At 35.5% G+C, this 17,526-nt stretch overlaps 2 protein-coding genes across 2 annotated transcripts in view; both read left to right on the top strand.

Moving 5' to 3' along the window:
* LOC140145011 (gamma-aminobutyric acid type B receptor subunit 1-like) overlaps positions 1-7,665 on the top strand; it is a 39,769-nt gene extending 32,104 nt beyond the window's left edge. The window contains exons 13-17 of the mRNA XM_072166803.1: positions 3,134-3,256; positions 3,410-3,556; positions 3,916-4,101; positions 5,122-5,274; positions 7,591-7,665. Of these exons, the coding sequence (XP_072022904.1) occupies positions 3,134-3,256; positions 3,410-3,556; positions 3,916-4,101; positions 5,122-5,274; positions 7,591-7,665 (684 nt within the window). The remainder of the gene's footprint in view (positions 1-3,133; positions 3,257-3,409; positions 3,557-3,915; positions 4,102-5,121; positions 5,275-7,590) is intronic.
* A 2,969-nt stretch (positions 7,666-10,634) lies between these two features.
* Positions 10,635-17,526, top strand: part of LOC140145010 (gamma-aminobutyric acid type B receptor subunit 1-like) — a 21,080-nt gene continuing 14,188 nt past the window's right edge. The window contains exons 1-2 of the mRNA XM_072166802.1: positions 10,635-10,913; positions 16,989-17,126. Of these exons, the coding sequence (XP_072022903.1) occupies positions 10,635-10,913; positions 16,989-17,126 (417 nt within the window). The remainder of the gene's footprint in view (positions 10,914-16,988; positions 17,127-17,526) is intronic.

Genomic DNA, 17,526 nt, shown 5'->3' with positions numbered 1-17,526 from the left:
AATGTGAAAGCTACTTTACCAGAACCAGAGGTATGAGGGTTGAGGCAGAGCGTTTACCCATGGACTTTCTCCTCTGTCCGTATTTCTCCTGAAAAAAGACAAATTGTGTTGGTAAAATGCTGGCTCGTATGGCCCTTTTCAGCGTTCGAAGCGAAATATTGATTTCTAATGCAACAGACTAATGACGTCATATGAACGTTTAAAGAACTTTGCTATGTGTATGCATAGGCCCTATACTGTCACGGGATAGGGAAAAGGATGGTAAAAATAGGGATGGTAGCGGACAAAAGGACCGGATGGTATAGGACCGTCACTTCGACAAGAACCGCAGTCAGTGCGCAGTCAATGACAAACGTACGCAGTCATTTACAGCACTCTATCCGCTAGCTGCTCATGCTGCCAATATGCTAATATAAATTTTGCGTGATCTAAAATTGGCGGCCAATTTGAACTTGACCCGACTAGGTCAAGGTGCTTTTTTTTAAAGGGTCACACACACTAAATAAATTGGCATTGAAAAATGCAACACAAACCACATTTAGATCACGAAATGAGTCGATTTTAAGTGCAGCAAGAACTAATTTTGAAACGTCGCAAGCTGAACACGAAATTTTAGCCACAAACTGACCAGCTACTCAGTGCTTACACTTTGATTTGAAATTAATGGGAGTTTAAAAGGGAGAAACCAGATAAAAGAGGAAGTCGCTCGCTTCCCACATCAAATAAATATTGTGTGCATCCGCCTATTGATGAAAACAATGATCTAATCTGATTGATCAACTAATACGATAAGTGGCATAGCGAGTCACGACTGTCTAGCTCTAAACGGCGCATGCCCGGATATCAATTTGTTACATCAGTTGACCGCGAAATATAATTTCTGTATTGTTTGACATGACTGCCTGCTAAGTTTGACCCGAGATCCCTGTGAAAAAGACCATCATTTTGGATCCAAATACCATTTTTGGACACGTTTGGACACAAAACGGGAGTATATGGAGAAACGGACACGAGTTTGAATTACTGATTACACTAGTTTTAAGTTTCCGTAAACTGCCGCAAATATTCAAATGGTTATCATTTAAATTTCTTTTCCTTTGACCTTATATTAATTTACTGGAAAATGAATTATGCTTGACTTTCCATAACTTAACAAAACTTTTGATTTTTTTAAATGGGAGTTGCAATATATATAATGCTTTTTCACTCGTTTAAAAATCATGGTCACCCTGGTTACTTCCGTGTGTGGAATATTTTCTCCACTAAGAGAACTACCGAATCAGTCGAGCGTGTGGCGGATGAACGGATTACCACAAAGGAGGTTTCAAGTGGTGTTTTAAGTACCACAAACAAAGAAAAGTGAATGGAGGTTAACTGTGGGTAATCGGATTATATGTTCGAGCGATCTCCTCTTTTCTCATCTTCTCTGGAGAAACATGTCCAGTCAAAATCACATAAGATAAAATTTGTCTGATAATATAATACTTTATTTTATCCATTATGTGCATGGCCATTCTCTCACAACGCCATATCATTACGTTTCTGTAGTAGTTTCAAGGACAAATCTCTCTCGTTAAAAGAAACTCACTCGCTTACAGTTGGTTTTGCGGAATATCATTTTAAACGACGTATTTTAAAACGATGAAAAACAGTGCACCTGGTTGGATTCGAACCGGCGACCTTGGTAATACTACAGTGCAACAGGCCATAAATTACCTAAATGGCGATTTTGGATAAATTTGAATGTAATTTAAAATCCATATTAGAATGGGTAATGCCATTTACAACATTCTTGGGCGGAACCTTGAATTTAATAAAAATGCAAAACTTTACAGATTTACTTGAATCTTCATATAATTATCATAAGTTAAAGAAATGCATGAAAAAAAATCAATTTTAATTTTTCATGTAAAAAGTAAACGTATTATAAACATCAAACCTGTAAGAAAAGTTGTATCTTATCAAAACCTACAATTTTGTTAGAGAAAATATTCACATTTTTTGTATTTCGTTTTTAATTTATGCGCATAAATAATGAAATTAATTGGTGATCATAAATAATTTTTAATGACTTACCATAATTCAGAACATGTCATGCAAGGTATCAAATTAAAGCAAACAAAATGCCTAATATTTTGGTTAGAGCACATTTTGCAAAATGATTTTAGTTACAATATTCCAAACATTAAATTACAACTACTTGCTGAACTTGCTGAATGGCTGGTCATTATGTACCAGTTCAAAAGAGAACCCCATGCAGCTGTCAATCACAGTGTAGGTTTCATAGCATTTTGTTCAAAGCTGCAAAGTGATACAAGTGCAAAACTGGGAATGATAGTACTAGATTTGTTTGAATCCCCATGTTAAAACTTCCGTGTAGTGTTATTTTCTTATGTGCAATTCATATCGTACATATGTATTTCAACATTTAAATTTAGGGCATTCATGCCTTGTTGCACTGTAGCACAAAACTTTAACCAATTGAGCAACAAAGCCACGCTGGAGATGAACGGAAGATTTAAATCTGCCAGTGGACACACCAGACGTTGAAATCACGTTGAAATTTCGACGTCAAAATCATTTTCGACGTTGAAATCAGGTTGAAATCACGTTGTATTTGCAAATGGACTTCAACCTGATGGATTTCAACCTGATTTCAACCTAGAGTTTAAAATCAGCTTTAAATTTCACCGTTGTATCAACGCCGAAATTTCAACCTGATTTCAACTAACCTCCAGGTTGAAATCAGGTTAGGTTGAAACTTCGACGTTGTATCAACGTTGATTCAACGTCGAAATCCTAACCTGTGCCCACTGGGTATCTATAGGTATTAGGCTCGAGTGATGCTCGTCACATTCCTAGCGGAAGGCATCAGAACTGCATAATTATTTATAACAAATGCACGACAAAAGTAACGTAGGGATGAAATTATTATACTTAGCTCTCTGAATTGACAGGTTAAGAAAATTTGAATCTTTACCTAGATCTGGGGAAATATTTAAACAAGAATTGTTTCTGTAAAGATTCTGCGTTGTGTAAATTACATGTATTCTGCTACTTTTTGCTTGGAACTTCAATTTTAATAAAATACCCTGACGAGGTGAATATTAAAATAAGCTTCTTGTTTTCGTAGATAATTACAGATCAGCAATTGCTTCTTCATGTTACCATCCTATTTGTCATCGATGTGATCATCTTGACATTATGGCAAGTTATTAGTCCTTGGTATCTAGCCACAGATCAAGGATTTGAAAGGGTAAGTACTTTTGAATTTCATTTGACTTGCCGCACGAAAGTCAATTTTAATATCATCACTAGCTCAGACCACACATATAAAGCATAACTGATTGTCAAAAAATATCGTGCAGATCCGAGGCTCCATTCTTAATAGCTTATCTATTTCTCCAAGGACGACCCAAACGTGGCAAATCAGAAGCTTCTACCTTACGTTGATTATTGCACATGTTCCTGGATAACATACTGGTTTATAGCGTTATTGGGATTCAAAGGACTGCTCCTTATCTTTGGAATGTTCTTAGCATGGGAAATAAGAAAGGCAAGTACTAAGTACATGTTATTCGATTGCAGAATGGGTAGCAAAGACACATCATTTTGCATGGCAGAATCATTCATACAATTCATCCGGAAGAATATTTCACAAATCCAAGGTATTCTTACGCATTACAGGAATCATAAATGCTCTTCTGTGCCACCAGTTCTTCAGCGAGCACTATGTCAAAAGGTCCGTCAACAAGGACTTCAAGGACATTTTGTCTGCAGAAGTAACATCTATTTCAAAAGTTCGACGATAATTGTAGTAACATAGAAAGTCGTATAATGAAATAAAACACATTTAACCAGCATCACAAATATTACAATATTATATTAACAATGGTAAATTTTTGATGATTTCAGGTTCAAATTAGTGCTCTTAATGATAGCAAGCTAATTGGAATCAGCGTATACAACGTGGTAATACTATGTACAATTGGTGGAGCTATTAGTCTTATTATTGACGACCCATCTACACTCTACATATTTGTAGCGAGTATAGTTTTGTTTTGCACAACACTTACGCTACTTACAATCTTTATACCTAAGGTACGTTCCTTAAAACATTCATAAACAACGAAATTTGTTTACCTAAGTATTTGGCTTAGTTGGCCTTGGACGCAGTACATATTTAGCCAAACATAAAATAACACACCATAACATAAACGAACATAGCATAGCATATAACATAACATAACAACATAATATAAAAAACAACATAACACACCATAACATAAACAAACATAGCATATCATATAACATAATAACACAACACGACATGTAACATAACATAACATAAAACGACATAACACAACATAACATAACTTAGCATAACATAACATAACATAACATAACATAGCATAACATAACATAAATAAATAAATAAATGTAGATATTTATATAGCGCTTTATGCCGTAAACAGCCTCAAAGCGCTTTACATTTATTCCGCCGTCATTAGAATATGTCGGAACCACGTTTGCAGCCTACAATTGGCGCAGGGTTCATCAGTACAACGACTGTGACAACCCCTAACAGCTTCCCATTGCACCTGGGTGGGGTGAGGCAAGCGAGGCAAAGCGCTTTGCCCAAGAGCGCAACACGGTGGTGGGACGGGGACTCGAACCCATGCACATCAGGCAAGCTCTCAGATTATGAGTCCAAGGCCGTAACCACTGAGCCACCGTGCCCGTATAACATTGCATATCATATAACATAATAACACAACACGACATGTAACATAATATTACATAACATAACGAAACATAACATAATATAACATAATATAATATAACAAAACACCACACAACACAACACAATACAACATAACAAAACACAACACAACACATAACTTTTACAGGCAGCCAGGAAATGAATAAAGCCCTTTGGCAATTAAAAGAAGCATAAAATCAATAACATAAATGGAACGAATATGAATATATAGTAAATTCACCTTTTGGAATGAGACATGTTTTGAAGTGTGGCTTTTAAATGTTGATGTTTACCGAGTCACTATCTTACAGTAACTGTCATTTTAAAACTTGTTGTATCTCATGTGTTCATTGTTACAGATCATTTCCGTTTATAAGTATCCTGAAGGACAGCCAATATCGACTATGAAAAGTATTACAGCCCCCTCCGTATCTTCCTCACGAGATACCAAGGAATTGTCAGATTCTAATTCAAATGTGGAAAACGTGAAGTTGAGGAAACGAATTATCCAGGTAGTCATATTCTCTTGCATTGAATTTCTTGGAAAATCACATCTTGTCGTGATTTCTACATATTAACGAACCGAAGATGACAAAGTAATGGTGCCTTCAACGGACGAGGTACAAAACACACCATGGATCAAAGGATGATACAAGAGGATACCTAGAATATATAAAAATAGAAAGATTCGAGCCTGGTATACCCAACTTGGTGTGGGGAACAAGACAAAGACAAAATAAAAACTAATACAGTATGTAAACCATGATGATGTACACTGTTACTGCACTAGTAAAAATCCAAAACCACAGGGATAGCAGACAAAGTTACACAAAAATACAACCGACGTTTCGAGCAGATAAACAGACAATTAGTGGGCTTTCTAGCGGGTTCGCCGTCGGACAAGTTTAGAACTGTCAAGCTTTCGTCAGGAGTAGCTCTGACTTCTTCAGGACAAAGTACCTAATAATGAGACATATAGACCGCCCCTTGTCTACTGATGACTCTGAAAAGAGTCGTTCACTGGAGACTGCCCCTTGTCAACAGGTCAACAGAGAACAAGCAGATCTCGCCTATCTGCTAATATAAAGGTTTTGGTGGCTCTGAAAAGCAGAACTAGCAGATCTCGCAAGCTTGTTCTCTGTTGACAAGGGGCAGTCTCCAGTGAACGACTCTTTTCAGAGTCATCAGTAGACAAGGGGCGGTCTCATTATTAGGTACTTTGTCCTGAAGAAGTCAGAGCTACTCCTGACGAAAGCTTGACAGTTCTAAACTTGTCCGACGGCGAACCCGCTAAAAATCCACTAATTGTTATGAATTCCCGTCATAAAAGCCTATCCCACAATTTAGATAAACAGACCTTCCTCAGGGACAAACAACAAAAAATATGTACAGCAAATAATTGAATCTAGTTACAAGTGGATAGCAAGCATAAAAATTAATCAAATCATAGCAAATAATAAAACCAAGGTAGCAAGCAAAATATATATCATAGGGTCAAAAATATAGCGTCTCTACAGAAAGAGAGCTGGCTTGATACGCTTCGTCGAACCGAATATGACTATAATTACCGTCTCTTTCTATTATGTTATTTGTGGCATTCACAGCCGATTTTGCCATGATTGCTACCTTGGATCGCCAACTTAACCACGCTCCGTGAATCGCGTGATCAGGATTTATAGGGACGGTTTATTGTAATCTCGTATTCGGCTGTATGTACAACAAATTATTTACTTGGTTTCTATTATATCAGCTTGTTTGTTTGTTTACCTAGGTTGTTCCGTAAAGGACACACACTTGGGTCCATGAAAAAGCCAGTGCGTAAATACACCACATTACGCGTAGTTTCATTTTATATGGCATGACAGGGCAAATGTTAACACAGCTACCCAAGCAGGCCGAAACAAAAAATGAGCAACTCGGCAGCCAATTTAAGGATAACGTTTGAAGAAGTCCTTTTGTGTATTATTTAGAATTACGGGTTTAATTTACGATTCAAAATTAGTGTATTTGGGGTTAATGGTTAGGACTTTGGATAAGGTTAAGTTTAGGTTTAAGATTAGAAATAGGGTCCTAGGGCTAGGATTTGGAATTCGGGTTTTGTTTCCAGAAGAGCGATAAGATTAGGAGTATCACCTATAAAATACATCTTTATAATAACCATGACAACTGGGAGAGAGCGCCAGCATGATACAATGTGGTATAAGACAACATGTCAGAAACTATGAGAAAAAAAGACATTTTCTTGGTATATAGCAACACGCAATGAGCTAGCCTAGATTGGCCTATCAAAATCATTCTGGCCCTTGAATAACTCAAACTGAATCGAAGTAATAAACCAGAAGAACATACATATTTAATGTCATTCCAGTCAGGGCATTTCATGATCCACAGCCTCATCCCCCACTTTTCCCAACAAAAGTTGAAATTTTTAAACTGACACCTCTGGCTACATAATGTTTATGTACAAAATATTTTTTGCAGATTAATTTGTTTAGCAAAAATATCGTCAAATTTGAATTACGTTCTGGTGTACCAAAACAAAATTACAGCAGTGGCTTATGGAGCAGTGTAATACACACACTCACGCAAACGCAAAAATAGGAATCAACTGAAATTTTGGGAATGAGCTTTTTTCGTGGATATCTACTGAAAAATGTCATAAAATGTGATGTTAGGATCACGAAATACTCCTTTAAAGTATAGACCGTTTCATCACGTATGATTATAATCGCTCTGGGTTTTTTCCTGATAAATCGTATGGCTTCAGCGCGTCCAGTGTTACGTATCAATATAATCTCAATATTTTGTCTTGATTTACATTTTTTCAGCTGGAAGATGCATTAAGAAAAGCTCTCGGAGAAGGAAGTACAGGCGACATTAACCTTACTATGACGTCAGACTAAGACACCGAAAAAAGAAATAACTAACATCACAAGACGCATCATGAAGTTGTTTAAAATAGTGGTGTAATTGAAATTTGAACTACATGCTTTGACTTCGAGATTTGATTTCAACACATTTACAAGGGTTATTCAACCATTTACAAAGATAACATTGTTAAACGGAGCTTTATTTCACGCAAAATGTGATAAATAATGCTAAAATTGATGAACAGCATGATAACTTTATGATACATTTTTAGAGATATTTCAAACTTTCAGAGGCAATGATATACGAGGGGCGGTCAATAAGTTCGTAGAACAAGGTATGTTACTTTGTCGCAAGTAATGAATTTGATCTCCTTTGAAAGCTTGTTCCTTCACAACTTATACTGTTATATCCTGTACCCTGATCTGTCAAGCTGCAATTCACGACAGAGGCGTCAGATAACTAAAGTAACTATGTTGTAGTCCAGCTATGACCTCCAGTTAGTGAAATCTATTTTAGAATTGTAAGTATTGATTTCATAATAACATGCTGGTGAGCCTTCACTGACGAGTGGCTCATGGAGCACTCAAAAGACTTCCAGTTTGCTGACATGCAAAATTGAGACGGGTGCATTAAAGTATGTGCCTAGCAAACACAAAAACGTTTTAAAAACGTTTTAAATAAGTTATATTTTGGCTTTTGGTTTATGTAAAAATGTTTTAATAACATTAAAATGTCGGGTTGTATAAAGGTCATGATAACGTGTTAAAACGTTTTGTATGAAAACACACTACAACAATATTTTTAAATGTTTTCAAAAAATGTTATTGTAAACTATTTTGTGTCAATACTTAATTATGTTAAAATGTTTGAACCCAGCAAACACAGAAATGTTCTTAAAATGTTTTTTTTTTCAAAACCTTTTAATAACATTTAAATGTCGGGTTATATAAAGGTCATGAAAACGTTTTTAAAACGTTATTGAAAATATTTTGGGCAAACATTTTTTCGCAAATATTTTTTCAACCTCAAAATAACATTCTGTTTAGAATGTTTTGTATCAAGTTTTCAAGAATGTTTTTGGAATGTTATTAAAACGTTTTTATACCCTTTATATAACCCGACATTTAAACGTTTTCTGTAAAACATTTTTGTTTGCTGAGCAGTAGATTATCAAAAATGTTTTTAAGGTTATAAAAACGTTTTATACTCTTAATATACCCTTTATATAATGTCGAAAACGTTTTGTGTTTGCTGGGTAGTCACTGTGTTCGAAAGTGATAGTATCTTCGTCTATGAACTTATTGGCCGTCCCTCCTATGATGATGCTTTTGAGATGGAATTTACATGATTCAAATAAATTAATGAACTTTTTGAAGTATGTTTGAGTCCACGCCCCGTTAAAGTGAATACAGATTTGGTACGGCGGAAACGGTTAAAACTGAAGCCAAATGTTTAGTAAGTATCACATTGAAGCTTTGGATAATCTCCATAAAAATATTTCTTAGTTGTGGTTGTCCAACTGCTTACTCAGGGTAAATATTTTATTCCTATTTGAGCTCCCTGACATGACTTGGGGGCGTCAAAACAAATAAAACATGTTTTATGTGAGAAGAAAAAATCGAGGGGTCCAATAGACACTCAAAATTATGCTAGTGAATTTTGCCAGATTTCGACTAGACCACGTTTTAGGATAATTCGTAAATTATTCGCTACTTGACAGTTCCGCCATTATGCACTATGTGCGGGAGAGCCTCGAACTGGCAGCATACATGAATGGGAATTGAACTAGTCATAACGTTCTGTGTAAGGTTACATAATTCTTCCTTTCATGTATGCTGCCAGTTCGAGGCTCTCCCAGCACATAGTGCATAATGGCGGAACCGTGCAAGTAGCGAATACGTCCGTATTTTAAGCAATAGATGTATCTTGACATGGAAATGAGATGAACAGCTTTTGAAGTACTCAAATGCATTCAACAATAGCATGATTGCAATCTACCGTGACAGTTCGTCTCAAACACATTACAAAATGTGCTATGATCAAAAATGTTGAAGACAACATAACATTTGATTGAATGGACTGCACTGCGCCATGATTACGGTGAAGGACACCGGTTCAAATCCTTTGTTTGGAGCCAATCGATAAAAATATGCAGGGCCTCTATTTCGGGCAATACACATCGTCGCGTTAAATGTTACTTATTTTTCAGTAACTAACCGGTTTTTTTAACTTTGGCAAAACCTCGACCGAGGTTTTTAATTTGCTTAAGAATTCATCCAGAGTCCAGAGTAGAATTAAGTATATTTTGCTTTATATTTATCTAAATTAATCCCAGTTCATAGCACATCTCATAACACAGGTAAATAAGAAATCACTATTGTTACACTACAAATCATAGTAAAAGCTTTTATGAAAAGCAAGTTCACGAATCTTATGTTTTGGCTTGTATATGTTACCATGATTACTGGAAATTAAGTCCAGTTCAGAGAACATCTTCCGACGTAATTAAAAAAGTATCAACTTTACTATTGTTATACTACAGATAAAAGCTTTTAGAATTATTTTGTAAGTATAATGAAATGAAGCACTGATTAAGTCGGACTAGTATGGCGTTCTGTATTCACGTACCACATGTAATTGTGGTCATTTAGGCTATATGTAATGCTTTGATGAGCATTTGTGTGAACTACTGCCATGTCTTCGGTACTGCGTGTACTAAGTATCACTCGCTTATACTTTAAAACATCAACATCCATTTGAGCAGAAATAAACTTGTAGATCAGGTTTGGATTTAAAATAATTCTACAGTGCGATGTTCACATGTGTTTTCTTATAAACGGGTTTCAGCATGCGTTGCTTGTTGCTATTACTCGCACTTACGGCGGTGTTTGCAGATGTAACTGAAAATATAACAACTTTTAAAGTTACCTCAACATCTGAAAGTGAGATTTCTACAAATCACGAATTTGAAACTTGGAATGTTACAAGTCCTGCTTCAACAATGCCTGCAGTTACTGAGCGTTTCAGATGTAGCGATGACTTAACTTGTGCAGCGCTATGTAACAAATATTACGCACATCAGGAAAGACACCTTGAGAATTCTACTAGAAAGCCAAGCGAGAAAATTCCACTGTATATCAGCTCATATTACGAGGGACCTGGAGGTGGATGGGACGGTAGCGGCTGTGTTCCTGCAATAGAAATGGCATTCGATGACATCAACGCCAGACCAGATATATTATCGCAATATGAATTACGGCCGATATGGAATGATACAAAGGTAAAGTTGATAATAAGTGTCAAATAAAATCAATCTTTAGTAGTGTTCCTCTCCCATAATTTTGACTTATATAATTGGATCTTATGTAGTACTTCAAAAACCTCAAAATCTGCTAAATCAGATAAACTATTTTCCATCTGAATGTCATCAAAAGTTAGGAAATTAATAAGTAATAAAAATAAACAATAGTAAATAGAAAATATATTAAAAGCGGCTAACACAATCGACCAATTGTTGCTGAATGGACAAAATATGACACATTAAGACAAAATAAAGACAAAATTCAATTTACTTCATACTGATTGCATTTGTTGGTTGGCTATTAGTATTTTACAATATTTTGTACGTTAAAACATCTTTATTTTGTTTACACCCAGTCTTTACGTATTTCCTTGATTTTTGCCAAATATTTCATTTCAAAATATGTAATAAAACTTTTAATGACGTATTCTTCACTTTATTTATACAAAGTTGGAGCTTTTTGGGCGTTGCAGAATAAAAATAAAATAATCGTGCTGTCTATGTCATCAGGAAACTACAGAGGCGAAAGTGTACATTTAAATTTGTCATTACTACTTCATGTTGATATATAAACAGTGCTATAAAGTTGTCTTACCAAGGAATGTGTTTGAATTAAAAGAAATAATTGTTTTACAACTTGGATGAACTAGAATTACTTTTATGCAAATCCGAAAATTGCAACAGATATTTTTCATTTCTTCAAGATTTAGCGGTATTGCCAGATTGTAAGTACAGTTGGGCTACATTAATAGCCTCATTATAGTTTTATTGATACTGGCAAAATACTTGCCTGTATGTGCTTGTTGTTCTGCTATAGCGTATAGAATCTGTTAATGATACTTTAACCAAACTGTCAATTAATTTATGTCAACATGACCTTTTCACGAGGCTGCGTTTATATAACTGAATTCATTTATACAAACACAACCTTGAGTAAATTAAAGAGAGTACTTAAGGGATCTGGAATGGGCGTTTCGATAGTATTTTTTGTGGGACATGAGAGCACATCAGACATATGGAATTGCATTCCTAATACGAAGAATGTCTTTCTGATATCAAATAATTTTCATTTTTTGAAAATCACGATGTAATAGGCTTACAAATTTTATGACAAATTATTAAAATTTGATATTTTTCATATTTTTGATATAACAGTCCTCGAAGTAAATTTTATAAATCTAATGACATATTCTTAAAGTGTATGTAGCTGGGAGGAAAAGCCGATCAATTGAAAAATTTTGACCTTTCATATTGAAAATATGGATTGTTTCCCAAAATGACCTAATTTATTTGTGTTTTGGGAAAAAGATCCATATCTTCAATACGAAAGGTCAAAATTTTCAATTGATCGTCGGCTTTTTCATCCCACCTACATACACTTTAAGTAAAAATCATCATTTGCGAATTTAAAAAAAAAATCAAAATTATTTTATATCAAAAGGACATTCTTCGTATTCAGAATGCAATTTAACATGTCTGATGTGCTCTAATGTCCCACAATAAATACTGTCCAAACGTTCATACCCCATCCCTTAAATGGGGAAACTGAGGCAGGCGATAAAGAGAAAATATATTTACTTTAGCACTTTAATGGATCCTGTCAATTGAGACTTAATGTCTGTTAAGTGAGGGCTGTTATTTGAACAGTTATGGAATTAGTTAATAATATTATTTTGATAGGTTTCAGGTGGTGGTCGCAGTGCATTCTCTAAAATCAGTAAATTTCCACCGTCAACCGTGTAATTGAATGGGATTATTTTGAAATTTTAAAACGCTTGAAATATCACAAACAAATAGGCCTATGTTAATAAATAATATAAATACAAGCTAAAACCGTTGGGGTTCGATAATGAACCCCACAAAATTAACCGAGTATATTGGAAAATGCCATACGGCCGGGCGGTGTCACAAGTTGCCGGCTCTATCATGCCACTCGCCGCCTGATAGATTTATACCTCTTAGTTATTCGGGTCAAATTTATTGTCAGAACACGGAGATAAAATAGCATTGAAATAGAAATAGATGTATCAAGGACGTTTATGAACATTAATAAATAGATGTATCGAGCATGTTACGTTTATGAGCATTAAGACATAAATGTAACAAATTGTTATACGTTTATGAACATTACTAAATAGATGTATAGAGGATGTTACGCTTATGAACATGATTTTCAACATTGTTAACAATATTGCTAGTATGTCAACAAATGAGAGTTCTGTAATTTGTTGAAATTCTTCAATACTAAATTATTTTGAATGTCATCAAATTGTAAATCTCTAGTCACATTTTCGATGTATTAACAACTAGCTATGTAGCAAAGACGTTAACTTCATGTACAAAACATTAACTCTCTTATTTTGTAAACATTGTATACCCATAGCTACATTAATCAACAATAAATGTTCTGTAATTGTTCCTTATCCTTCATTTCTATTAGACTTTCAGTGTATTAGCAAGTAGATGTATATATGTATAACAGATGTTATTCGTTTGTAAACACTTTATTTCATAAACATAGGATACCCAAAGCTACTTATTATGCTAACAATGAACGTTCATTGACTGTTAGGCTAAGTAAAACATATATGTATTCAAATTCTGCCTCAAGGTTCCTGCTTAAATTGTGTTCAAGAATCAACCAAGATTTATTTGGCCCACCTTTTGCCAGTAAATAGGCTGTCATGAATTATCCAGTGTATTTTTATTATACGTGTCCGGTCTTATCACTTGGTACACAATAGCTCACCAATCTGAAAGCCTGCTTTAATCACAATGGTCAGAATTAAATAGCCAAAATGATTAGACAAATAGGCTACACTGTCCATACACTGAGTACAGTCTCATTGCAAGATCATAGGCTAAGTAGTAAGTACCGTAGTACATTTGAGGTACGTAAAAACATACTCATTATGATCGATGCGAATTATAGAAACAGTTCAAACAATAAAATAACTACACCTTTATCTTGACACTTCCTCATTTGTTCGCCCTGTTCCTTTTTAAAGGAATTTTTATTACAGTTTCGCTTGGATCGCTGAATTGGCCTTTAATAGAATTACAATACGTGGGTGAGTGGCGAAATAACTGGCGACCCACAGCAAAAAGAAAAGTTTCCCGGTGACCACCCGATGACCATTCGGTGGTCATCAGAAACCTTTCGGGTATTTCCAGAGTTATCCGAAAGTGCCCGCTAGCGGATACCTTGCGGATACCTAATTAAGTTATCCAAAAGTTTTCGGGTAGACATCCGGAAGTCTCCCAAAAACTCAAATATTTCAAATGAGTTACCCAGAATGTTCCCAGAAACATAGATTCTTTGCAGGAGTTACCCGGTGGTTATCCGCTTTTAATTTGACCTTGAAAATAGCATAAAGCATCTTAAGAATGCATTGCGGGTGGGTATATGGTCAAAGGTCACTGAATGAATTCAAAATGGAGCAGCTAGCTGTTGGCAGTTGGAATATATTTGTGCAGAATATTCAAGTTATTTGTGGTCCAAAATGTATGGATTTACATGTAGGACATTACAAGATGTTCACTAATTAATCTGGAACATGCTGTAGGAATTATTAAGCATTGTATATTGATGCAGTCTTTATACATTTACCTATAATGACACATTTGAATGTTTTAGTTTATATGTTTTCGAGTAAATCATACATGATTTTGACAGTAAATTAATGTCAATTAAATTACTAATCATCAGCCAATGTGTCAATTAACTGATATAAGCTTTATGTTTAGCTATTTGTTGTAAATAAATTATAATATTTGATATTAAAATTATAGGCTGTGTCATCATATTTAGGTACTGTAAATACGTGTATATACACGTAATATATCATATATCACGCTATATCACGCTATATCATAACAATTTGGTTGTACATTAATTAAGGTACATGTATGCACCTTATAAAGGTGTGAACCAAATTACATCAGAAGAATGTTTTTGTACAATAACTACAATTACATTGTACACTTTCAAGTTTCTTATTGCAGGATAGCACTTTATAAGCTCAACTGCCATGCCTACAGAGTTTTATTTTTCCAAAAACTATAATTCAAATAATAAGCACTAATTCCTGTCTAATAAATTTGTGCATACTCATGAATTTGTATTTCTGCATTCCCCAAAAGGTCAACAGGAAGTCTCCAAAGAGGTCACAGGTATATTGTCACCAAAAGTTATCCGCTAGGTCCCCGAAAAGTTATCGGGTAGTTATCCGCTAGTTCCCCCAAAAAGTCATCGGGTAGTTACCCGCTAGTTTCCCAAAAAAGTCATCGGGTAGTCATCCGGTACCTATTACCTGAAAGGTATCCACAAATATGGTTTCCCAAATATTTATCGGATAGTCACCCGCTACCTATCTAATTTGCATGTGAAATTTGCCGGTGTCTACCCGGTGACTATCGGGAAGTTATCCGGAAAGGTCTCATTTTTTGATATGGGGAGTAATTATTCCATCTCTATTGTGTTAAATTATTGAAACAATTTCAATTATTGTCATCACGTGCGAATTAAGGCGAGTATGATGACAGGGACTATATTTTTGCAGTTTGGGTCACTTAATGGAATGCTGAAGTGGTAGAAGTGATTTTCTGAAGTACTGCACATAAAGTATTCTTATTTGGTGGATTCATGTATCTTAATGAAACGTTTGAATTTTTACAAAAAAAAGCCCGTAATTTTTTCATACGGTTGCTATAGCAACGGTGGCCACCTTTTTTAAAGGGTTCTGTACGCGCCATTTTTTAGCAACGGTAAGTTCGATTGTGACCATATTTGGTAAATAGCTTGATAATAGTGTTATATAGAATTACTCAGAAAGAATTTTGGTTGAAAATTTAAATACGCGAGATACGCTGGATTGAATTCCGTAAATTCGGCATTTTTGGGGGAAAATGCGGCAATTAATCGTTGCCATGGTTACAAGTTGTTTTAAATTTACTCTGAGAAATTAAAGACATATATGTCAGGGACAAACCTGCATGCGAGTATTGGGGGGATTTGGGGGCGCCAGCCCCTGGGGTTAAAGCATGGGGTGGCCAACACGAAGGCGCGGCGGAAGAAGAAGGGCCGCAAACGAAGGGGCGGCGGAAGAAGAAAGGGCGGCAAAAAGATTAAGAAAAATGAGCGGAAAAAATTTGAAAAGTATAAAAAATTCTGAAAAAAAATTGTGCTATACATCAAAATGAGTTGCTTTTAGGGCGCTAGCGCTTATAATCCTTTTCTTCAGCCTCCGGTGTAGGAGCGGCCACGGTACGCGCACCATCATAACATTATAAACATACATAAATACGCAAAATAGCAGAAAAATGCATTTAAAGTCTAGAAACACTAAATATGCAAATTATGCGTTAAATATGCGAATTACGAATTAAAAACCTGAATTCATATTTTCTATAAGTGGTAAATTAATTTAAAACACATTTTCAATCAGACAAATAACCTTTTTACAATGAAAATAATTTGTTTTATCTTCATGTTTTTATTAGCAAAATTATACATAAGATGCTTCAGTTTTTACACACAAAATATTTCAGCGAAAACCCGCCCACTCGGCTATTTTATTAAGATAATCAGACTGCCCTAGAAAATGTAACAATTAGCATTAAAACCAAGTTGTTTTTACGCATTTTAAAAACACTTTGGCCCGATGACGAAATCCCCTGTGTGCCTCTCCTATGCCATCGATACGTAGCCGTCTATCACGTGACCAGCCCAACGGGTCAGTTGCCTGATGACGCAAAGTAGCAAAAGTAAGTTCCAGTATTAGATTTAATTCCAAAACTCTGGTTGAAACTACTGGACATGTTGGATGACTAAGAACATTCACTCAAAACGAAGCAATAGTTTTCAAAGTCATCGTCGGAAGAAAGGTTGTGATGATTTAGGAATCTGCCAGTGCGAAAGGTATGCTCTGTTACTTGGGGACTGCCTATAATACATATTTTTTATTGGGGCTAAAATTTTTAGACTATGCAATGCGATTACAGCTAGTTCACTATTGAATAATCATAGATTTGTATATTTCTTTCATGTTTCAGTGTGAAGCAGGATCTGGGTCCCGAGCATTGTTTGATCAGTTATTTCGTGAACCATCCAAGATTATGATACTTGGTGGTGGCTGCTCTCCACCTGCGGAAGCTATTGCGAGTACGGCTCACTACTGGAACTTGATAACGGTAAGATAATGTTGCAGGTTTAAGCGCCTGTCACACTACACCGAATAGGTCTTCCGTACAAGAAACGGAAGGTATTTTAGTAAATCCGTTGTTTTTCGTTAATGATCGTTTTATGTTCTATTTATGTCCTGCTATCATCCGCCAAATGCGTTTCGTGTTAGGTGATGTACGTAAATCCGTCGGCAAGTTTTGTGCATGCACAAAACTGGAAACGGAGTGTACCTCATACACATGTTCGATGTGTGTTCTTATGGTGTTCGTATGACTCGCTGCATGTTCGCTCATGTTCGTTCTTTGTTCGTTGCACTCGGCCCGTGTTCATTGCAAATACGTTCCTGTGAGGCCTTCACCCCCAAATATTCTTCCGAACTGGTGATTTCGACACCGGACCCAGTCCGTC

Source organism: Amphiura filiformis, unplaced genomic scaffold, assembly GCF_039555335.1.
Source record: "Amphiura filiformis unplaced genomic scaffold, Afil_fr2py scaffold_113, whole genome shotgun sequence".
NCBI lineage: Eukaryota > Metazoa > Echinodermata > Ophiuroidea > Amphilepidida > Amphiuridae > Amphiura > Amphiura filiformis.
The sequence above is the reverse complement of the archived record's forward strand: the minus strand, read 5'-3'. Positions and strand labels throughout refer to the sequence as shown.